Source organism: Carlito syrichta, unplaced genomic scaffold (genome assembly GCF_000164805.1).
Source record: "Carlito syrichta isolate Samal-C Ts95f unplaced genomic scaffold, Tarsius_syrichta-2.0.1 Scaffold305688, whole genome shotgun sequence".
Taxonomy (NCBI): domain Eukaryota; kingdom Metazoa; phylum Chordata; class Mammalia; order Primates; family Tarsiidae; genus Carlito; species Carlito syrichta.
Window position 1 is genome coordinate 169265 of NW_007249784.1, and position 9326 is coordinate 178590.

At 53.2% G+C, this 9326-nt stretch overlaps 2 protein-coding genes across 11 annotated transcripts in view; both read left to right on the forward strand.

Annotated features, from left to right (window-relative positions):
- LOC103264657 (TNF superfamily member 12) overlaps positions 1 to 4883 on the forward strand; it is a gene marked incomplete at its 5' end in the record, with an annotated part of 9378 nt that extends 4495 nt beyond the window's left edge. The window contains 2 exons of the mRNA XM_021714636.1: positions 3820 to 3944; positions 4133 to 4883. Of these exons, the coding sequence (XP_021570311.1) occupies positions 3820 to 3944; positions 4133 to 4384 (377 nt within the window). The remainder of the gene's footprint in view (positions 1 to 3819; positions 3945 to 4132) is intronic.
- Positions 4884 to 5242: 359 nt separating this feature from the next.
- On the forward strand, positions 5243 to 8891 carry TNFSF13 (TNF superfamily member 13). Of its 10 annotated transcripts, none has more exons than XM_021714623.1 (7): positions 5243 to 6268; positions 6600 to 6684; positions 6827 to 6874; positions 6997 to 7115; positions 7651 to 7789; positions 8033 to 8181; positions 8313 to 8891. In XM_021714623.1, exons 1-6 carry the CDS (start codon positions 6011 to 6013, stop codon positions 8140 to 8142), a joined length of 759 nt encoding a protein of 252 aa, XP_021570298.1. In that variant the 5' UTR covers positions 5243 to 6010; the 3' UTR covers positions 8143 to 8181; positions 8313 to 8891. The 10 variants fall into 10 exon arrangements, with proteins under 10 accessions (XP_021570298.1, XP_008060516.1, XP_008060517.1 ...); XM_008062325.2 differs by having other exon boundaries at positions 8663 to 8891; XM_008062326.2 differs by having other exon boundaries at positions 8033 to 8126; positions 8313 to 8887.
- The last annotated feature ends 435 nt before the right edge of the window (positions 8892 to 9326 follow it).

Sequence of the window (9326 nt, forward strand, 5' to 3'; positions counted from 1 at the left end):
CACTCACCTCAGCCTCCCAAGGCGCGGGATTACAGGCTGAGCCACCGAGCCCAGCTGAGGACAATATATTAGATGGATTTTGGGGGCAGGGAGTTGGAAGAGGAGCTTGCTCTGTCCACTCCACACATCGACCTGGTATTGCAGTACTTCCAGAAACGGTGCACTCCTTGGGGGCATAACGGGTTCTAAAAGCAGAAACTCCAGCTAACTTATGGGTAAGCCTATTCTTCAGCCTTTCAAAATAAAGAGTTGTGGTTTCTTAAAAAAAAAGAAAGAAAGAAAGAACCATCTTGGTGAGTACAAAGCAAGCTTAATGGGAGAAGGTAGGATTGCCAGGCAGTATGGAATGTCCCTGTGAGGTTTGTGGCTGGAGATGAGTGACCCCAGGCAACCCCTCCATGGTACCAGGCACACCGTGACCTTTGGCTACAAGCAGTGTTTGCTCAGGCTGGCTCTCTTCTCTGTCTTCACTACTCATCATGCCCAGACCAGCCTTCTTCCCTTCTGTATAGATCACTTCTTCTGGCAGTTATCCAGACGTTCATTCATTCTTTCATTGACTTGACACAAATGCACTGAGGACTAAGTATTTGCTAGGGGCCTGGCTAGGTGCCCACAGCGACTTATACTCAGATCTATTCTCTCAGAGTCACTGACTAGGAGAGGAGGCAAGCATATAATTTGTAATTACAGTGCAATATGACAAGAACAATAATTAAAGTGGCCAAAGTTACATGGCAGCTCGGGAAAGACAGACACTAACACAGTCATGACCTTCTTCCCTAGGATGGGCCTTGAAGGGTGAGTGTAAGACAGACAAGGGGTCAAGGATGGTACAAGGAGAAGGAACCCCTGGAGCAAAAACCCTGGGTTTTCCCAGAGAAGGATGAGGCTGGTAGACTGTGAGTTCAGAGTGGCAGAAGCAGAAAGTGCTAGAGGAACAAGATAGGTACAAGGATGGAGAAGACAGAAGCCAGGCCATAGCCAGGGTGGGAGCTGTTCTGAGGTGAGCCATTGGAAGGGGTGAGGTGAGGCAGGCTCACATCTGCTTGGTGCAGGGAATAAACTGAAGAAAGCAGGACTGGAAATGGAGTGCAGTGAGGAGGCTGAGGGTAGTCCCAGTGGGAAACCAGATGGGGAAAGGGAAGGGAGACACAGAGCTATTTAGGAGGCAATTTTTTTTTTTAAGTCTGAGTCTCACTCTGTTGCCCAGGCTGGATGTGCAGTGGCACCATCACAGCTACTGCAGCCTCAACCTCCTGGGCTCAGGCAATCTTTCTGCCTCAGCCTTCCAAGTAGCTGGGACTACTGGTGCACACCACCATGCCTAGCTAATTTTTTGACTTATTGTAGAGATGAGGTCTCACCATGTCGCCCAGCTGGTCTCAAACTCCTGGACTCAGGCAGTCTTCTTGCCTCTGCCTCTCTAAGTGCTGGGATACAGGCGTGAACCACCGTGTCCAGCCAGGAGGCAGAATTGATAGGGCCTGGTGATCAATGAATAAAATGAGTGAAGGATGGCTGGGCATGGTGGCTCACACCTATAATCCCAGCACTTCGGGAGGCTGAAGTGATAGGATTGCCTGAGCCTATTGGTTCGAGACCAGCCTGGGCTACTTGGTGAGACCTCATCTCTACAATAAATTAAAAAATTAGCCGGGCGTGGTGGTGGTGCACGACTGTAGTCCCAGCTACTTGGAAGGTTGAAGTGGAAGGATCACTTAAGTCCAGGAGGTTGAGGTTGCAGTGGCCGTGAGTGTGCCACTGCACTCCATCCTGGGCAACAGAGTGAGACTCCGACTCAAAAAAAAAAAAATGGGTGAAGTAGTAGGAGGCTTGGTATCCGGTCAGTGGTAGAACCATAAGCCAAATGTGGAATGCAAACAGTACAGCAAGTCTGGGTGAGAGAAGTCAGCTCAGCGTTGGTCAAGCTGAGGGTACGAGGTGCCGTTGCTATTCAAACGGCAGTCAGCAGGGTGAGGAAGGGCAGAAAACATCAGTGCTGAAGACTCACAGGACTCTGCAGGATATCCTATAGGTGGGAATGAAAATGTCCAGCAAAGTTTTCTTTTTACTTGAAAAAGTGACAAGGACAGAGCTTGGGGCTGGCAGAGGAAGAGGGCTGGGGAAGGCAACTGCCAAGGCTCCTACAACCCTGAAGAGCAGTGACGACTCAAATGAGGAGAGACCCAAACTGCATTCCCTCGCATGCCCTTGGTCTTCCTGCCAAGGGAAGAGTTTATTGGGTCCCCACTCAGACCAGGCCCAGCTCCAGGTGCCAGGGACACAGCAATGAACAAGACAGTCAGCCACACTTGTTCTCGTGGAGGAGTCAGACCCCAAACTAACACACAGATAAATAAACAAGGTAATTTCTCATGGTGGTGATGGCTATGAAAGAAACAGAGTGATATGAAGAGATTAATGCAGGCAGGATTGGGGCTGGTGATTTTAAACTGAGTGACCCAGGAAGACAGAAGTTGCCAGCTAGGGGAGGAGTCCTGTGAAGAGTGTCCGGGAAGAGTGGGAGAACCTGGGTGGTGCATGGCAGGAACAGAAAGAAGGCCGAGTGGTTGAAGGTTGTGAGTTGGGGAAGTGGACATGTGAGATGGGAGTGAAGACATAGATAGGGTGGACCAGGGATGCCCCTTGTCACCCTGTTCTTTTTTTTTTTTTTTTTGAGTTGGAGTCTCACTCTGTTGCCCAGACTGGAGTGCAGTGGCCGGGAGCCTCGACCTGCTGGGCTCCGGCGATCCTTCCCCCTCAGCCTTCCAAGTAGCTGGAACCACAGGCACGCGCCACCACGCCTGGCTAATTTTTGATTTATTGTAGAGATGAGGTCTCGCCAAGTTGCCCAGGTGGGTCTCGAACCCGCGGGTTCAGGCAATCCACTCACCTCAGCCTTCCAAGGCATGGGATTACAGGCTGAGCCACCGAGCCTGGCTGGTCACCCTGTTCTATCATTTTATTATTCCTCTTCTTTGCACCTTGCAATTACCCTAGCTCTAAGCCTTTTTTAATAACAGCTTTATTGAGATATAATTCACATACCATACAGGTCACCCACTTAAAGTGTTCAACAGTTTTTAGTAGATTCCCAGAGTTGTGCAACCATCAATCACCATGGTGACTTTAAATCATTCTCATCTCAAAAAGAAACCTTATACTCTTTAGCCATCACCACCTATTCCCATCATTCCCCCAGCCCTAATTTCTATCTCTATATATTTGCCTTCTTAGACACTTCATATAAATGGGATCGTACAATATGTGGTCTTTTGTGTCTGGCTTCTTTCACTGAGCATAATGTTTTCTTTTTCTTTTCTTTTTGAATCGGAGTCTCACTGTCGCCCAGGCTGGAGTGCAGTGACACGCTTGCAGCCACTGCAGCCTCGACCTGCTGGGCTCAGGCGATCCTTCTACCTCAGCCTTCCAAATAGCTGTAGCTACAGGTGCATGCCACCACACCCCGCTCATTTTTTTGATTTCTTATAGAGACGAGGTCTCCCCCAGTTGCCCTGACTGGTCTTGATCCTTGGACTCAGGCAATCCTGTAGCCTTGGCCTCCCAAAGTGCTAGGATCCTACTCTTCGCCCCAGAAGCAACCACTAGCGATAATTTGCTCTGAATGTTGCTCGTCATATACATTAGATTTCTTCACATAACTTCCTATTACATTATGGGCTCCTCCCTTACCCTGGGTGATCTATGTGTCTTCTGGGTAAGGTGGGCCCCAAATGTTTATAAACTCAAGGGATTCCTGGGGAGTGTGAAAGTGCTGTAAGAGACTTTCCCTTATCTCTGAACATCCATGTTCAGGTGTGGACGGGACGGTGAGTGGCTGGGAGGAAGCCAAAATCAACAGCTCCAACCCTCTGCGCTATGACCGCCAAATCGGGGAATTTATAGTCACCCGGGCTGGGCTCTACTACCTGTACTGTCAGGTAAGCCCCACCTGGCTCCATGGGTAACTGAGGGGAGAAGGGCTTGGTTTGGGGGGAGACAGAAGGACAAGCTAAAGGCTGGGAGGAAGGGTTTGGGTTTTGAGCGGGATGGGATGCCTGGGTCTCTAAGGAAATTTGGAATTGAAGGTAAGCAGAGGACTGGACTCTGCCTGCCTTCCCCTTCCCAGGTGCACTTCGATGAGGGGAAGGCTGTCTACCTGAAGCTGGACTTGCTGGTGGATGACATGCTGGCCCTGCGCTGCCTAGAGGAGTTCTCAGCCACAGCAGCCAGTTCCCTGGGGCCCCAGCTTCGCCTCTGCCAGGTGTCTGGGCTGTTGCCCTTGCGGCCAGGGTCCTCCCTGCGGATTCGCACCCTCCCCTGGGCCCATCTCAAGGCTGCCCCCTTCCTCACCTACTTTGGACTCTTTCAAGTTCACTGAGGGATCCTGGTCTCCCGGCGGTTCTCCCAGGCTGCCGGCTCCCCAGTCCCCTCTGCCCCACCCTCAGCTGCTCCTCGCTCCAGACTTGCTGCTCCCTCTGTAGGCTGCCAGGGCTTGTTCACGTGTTTTCCATCCCACATAAATACAGTATTCCTATTCTTCTTTTTCAACACCCCCCACCTCCCACTCTCCACTCTGATCTATTGAGGCCATTTATCCCTACTCCCCCTGGCCACAGCCCTCTAGGATGCTGTGTTCACTGTACTCTGTGGGCAAGGATGATTCCAGAAGATCCCGCTTCAGGCACTAAGAGGGGCTGGACCTGGCGATTGGAAGCCAAAGAGACTGGGCTTAGGCCAAGAGTTCCCAAATGTGAGGGGTGAGAGACTAAGACAAGCTCCTCCCTTGAGAATTCCCTGTGGATTTTTAAAACAGATATTATTTTTATTATTATTGTGACAAAATGTTGATAAGTGGATATTAAAGAGAGTAAGTCATGGTCTCTTTCTTTATTGGGACTAAGGAGACATTCTCAGGGCAGCTGAGGGCCATGGAAAGGGGGCATTGGGATGTGGGGTTGGAATTCGAGGGCGATGTTCAGTTGGGAAGTGGGGACCTAATGCCTCCAACTCTCAGGCGTGAGCAGAGAGTAGAAAGGCACACTGCCCAGCAGGAAAAAAAAAAAGTCCTCTACCCAAGGTACAACAGAAGCGGCCTCATTTCCCTAGGAGGCGGACTTCCTCCTGCAGGGAGAATCCCTGGCTGCGAGGAGCAGGGGCCCTTCCTCTTGGTGGCCTCGGGATATTCCGCAGGTGCTGGCACAGGCCTGGCTGGGAGGCGGGGGAGGGGCAGGCCTGGGGGGCTCAGAGTCTGTAGGTACCCAGGAACCCGGGCCCCTGGGCGGAATCCTGCAGCAGCTGGGGGGCTTGGGGCTGCCTCTTTGTCTCTTCATCCAGAGCCTTATGTAAGAGCTTTTCTTGGGAAACAGGAAGTGCTGCTTGCCAAGTTCAGCAGGGAGTAGTGCAGGCCTTATTCCAACACACCCAGCCCAGGCTTAACCCCAGAGCTCAGCCAGTTTCTTGCTTCAGTGCCCCTGGTTCTCCTGCCCACTAGCCCCCAACCCCTCCTTTCCCACATTCAGTCACCCCTGGCAAATTGCCCTAGAGGTCTCTCCTGTCCCTGAGCCAGAGGGTCTTCTGCCCTCACCCGACCCTGGCCACTGCCCAGCTTGGCCCCCCATCCTGCTCCTGGCACCATGCCCCACAGCCAGCCAACCTTCCCTCCCCCAACTCTGGGACTGTCCCAGGGTTCCTGCACACTGGTCGCTCCTCCTGGGTGTCACTAGCAGCCCTGTCCTTCTTAGAGGGACTGGCACCTAATTCTCCTGAGGCTGTGGGAGGGCGGGGGTCTCAAGGCAACCACTGGTACCACATGGGGTGCCAGGAGCACTGATAGTACCCCTAGCTTGTTTTTCTCTCCCTCCTTTTTATTCTCAAGTTCCTTTTTATTTCTCCCTTGCGTAACACTCTTCTTCCCTTCTGCACCACTGCCTGCACCCCCACACTCTCTGCTACCTCCTTGCCACCCCACTCCTGAGGCCACAGCTGTTGGCAGGGTCCCCAGCTCATGCCAGCTTCATCTTCTTTCTTGCTAGCCCCCAAAGGGTCCCCAGGTGACATGGGGGGTCCAGTCCGAGAGCCGGCACTCTCAGTTGCCCTCTGGTTGAGTTGGGGGGCGGCTCTGGGGGCTGTGGCTTGTGCCATGGCTCTGCTGACCCAACAAACAGAGCTGCAAAGCCTAAGGAGAGAGGTGAGTCGGCTGCAGAGGACTGGAGGGCCTTCCCAGAAAGGGGAAGGGTATCCCTGGCAGAGCCTCCGGGAGCAGGTGAGTGAGGGGAGAAGGGTGTCTGGGAGAGAAGGATGGGTGGCAGTGGGGGGGAGGAGGGTATCTCTGGGCTTCCTGGTCTGCAAAATTTCAAGGGGGTACAAGAGAGGGTCTCGGGGTTGGAAGTCAGGGGAGTGGCCATTCCAGGAAAGGAAACTGTTAAAGGTGAATGCTTCGCATAACTAACAGATCCTGGAAGGCAGCCAACACTGACTCAGGGTGCTGGGGAAAGGTACATGAGAGATTTGAGGCGTTGCTGGGACAGGGGAGGGCTGGGAAGGAAGGCTGTGTGGGATTCTTAGTCTAACCCTGACCCTCTTTCCATGAACAGAGTCTTGATGCCATGGAAGCCTGGGAGAATGGGGAGAGATCTCGGAAAAGGAGATCAGTGCTCACCCAGAAACAGAAACCCAAGAGTGAGGCCTCCAGGGTGCAGCAGGGGTGGGAGGTGATCAAGCAGCCTGGGGATTGTGAGCCGAGCCGGGGGAAGGGTGGAGGCTGACAACAGGGCACCTGGAGTAGGTGGACGCTGCTGAGATTCCCTCCTTCCCTCCTCAGAGAAGCACTCAGTTCTGCACCTTGTTCCCATTAACATCACCTCCAAGGGTGAGCACTATTTTAAATAATGGCTTTTGGGGCGGGGCAAGAACTGGGAATTCTGGGCTGGCACCTAGGCCCATAAGCACCTGAGAGTGCAGAAATCCTGACCGCCATACCCCTACCTCCAGAGGACTCTGATGTGACAGAGGTGATGTGGCAACCAGCCCTTAGGCGCGGGAGAGGTCTGGAAGCCCAAGGATATGTAGTCCGAGTCCAGGATGCTGGAATTTATCTGCTGTACAGTCAGGTAACCCCAGCCATACTCTGACCTCACATGGGGCGTGGAGGCAGGCTCTTCACTGTTCTCCCAGAGCCTGTATGCCCTGCTATTGAGGAGTCCCAATCCTTCTGTTCATACCAAACTTAGAAGACCCTTTATTTCCTGGTTTTCTTGTCAGGGCTCCCGAAGCCTCCCAGAACTGAGCTATGCCATCCTATTTTCTTTCTTTCTTTCTTTCTTTCTTTTGAGTTTGAGTCTCACTCTGTTGCTCAGACTGGAGTGCAGTGGCTGCTCCCCGCCACCGCAGCCTCGCCTGCTGGGCTCCGGCGATCCTTCTGCCTCAACCTTCCAAGTAGCTGGAACTACAGGCATGCGCTACCATGCCCGGCTAGTTTTTTGATTTATTGTAGAGATGAGGTCTTGCCAAGTTGCCCAGGCGGGTCTCGAACCTGCAGGCTCAGGCAATCCACTCACCTCGGCCTCCCAAAGCGCTGGGATTACAGGCTGAGCCACCGAGCTCGATCATCCTATTTTCTTCAACATCTCCTGTTTTCCCTGCTAGGTCCTGTTTCATGACGTGACTTTCACCATGGGTCAAGTGATGTCTCGGGAAAGCCAGGGAAGGCAGGAGACTCTATTTCGATGTATACGAAGTATGCCCTCTAACCCAGACCGGGCCTACAATAGCTGCTATAGTGCAGGTGAGAGCCACGTGGGCAGTGAAGGGTGGATGTGAGGGAAGTAGGACATCTTTGACCTGGGCATAGAGGTACAGGAAGCTACGACGGGGGGCGGGGGTGGGGTTAGAAGTGGTAATCTGAGGAATGAAGTGCGGAATGCCTGGGTCTGTACAGGTGGCAGACAAAAGGTGGAGCTAGAGAAGGCAGGGTGAAACATCAGAGTGGATGGCTGTGACCGGGCATCTACTGTCTCCTTTTTCTCAGGTGTCTTCCATTTACACCAAGGGGATATTCTGAGTGTCATAATTCCCCGGGCAAGGGCGAAACTTAGCCTCTCTCCACATGGAACCTTCCTGGGGTTTGTGAAACTGTGATTGTGTTATAAAAGGTGGCTCTCAGCTTGGAAGACCAGGGTGGGTACATACTGGGAACAGCCAAGAGCTGCCTAGCTAGACAAAGGACAGGGAATGGGCAGGAACAGAGGTCTCTTCCAGGGTTTAACTCTCCTTTCCTTCGTTTTCCCTTTCCATTCCTACCCCCCTAGACTTTGATTTCATAGATATCTTGCTTTTGTCCCCCATCCAGTCCTAAATTCTTGTGTAGGTTAGGGTGGGGGGTGGGTGCCAGGCATTGTCCAGAACTGCCATGGGTCCACTGGAATGCATCCAGAACAGCACCACCATCTAGCGGCGGTTTGAGGGAATCACTCTGCCGACTGGCAGAAGTCCACGAAGCTTGGGAAAACCCTCGTTCCCTATGCCACACCTATCTGCAGGTACCCTCTGCCTCTTCACTCCACAAGAAGCCTTATCCTCATTTCCTTCTCTCCATCTACGGAGCTCCAGTTTCCACCACTATCCCCAGAAATGTAATCTATTATGCGTCCCTCCGCAGGCGGTGCCCAATGACGACGATGGTTCCTTTGCAGCTACATTACTCTTTGGGTCCCAAGGTTTGCCTTTCATGCTCTTACTCCCCTGGCATGGAAGGCCACTCCAAGCCCCTCTGGGCTGGGATTGGTCTCCGAAAAGCCTTGGATGAAACGTACGTCCTGACGTTGGTCTTGCTACACGCCTCTGAGCTCTCTTTTCTGCTCAAGCCCCGCTTAAAGTTAAATAATAATAAAAAAAAAAAAAGAATGGATATCCGGCTCCATTTCCAACAACCTCGCCTCGGCTCCTTCCCCGTACCAGGATCTCCCTTCCCTCCTGACTTTCCTCTGGAGCTCCCCACCGGACCAAAGGGGGCACTACGTAGAGGTCCACGAGCTCGCAGAAGTTAAGGTTGTGCGTGGGACGTAAGGAGGCACGCAGGCGCAAAAAGCAAGAGATGAGCCGCCACGCGCGGCCAGGTCAGCGGATGTGCGCAGGCGCAGCCCTGCGCGGAGCTCGGGGCGGGGCCGTCCCGTGGCGTCTTCGCTCTTCGGTAGGCGGGACTGGGCGCGTGGTGGCTGCGCCACCGCTCTTCGCCGGGTGTGACGTACTAATCGTGCGCCGCGACTGCCGGTGGGCCTGGGGCTCGCGGGAGGGGAAGGAGGAGGGGGAGGAGGAGGAGGAGG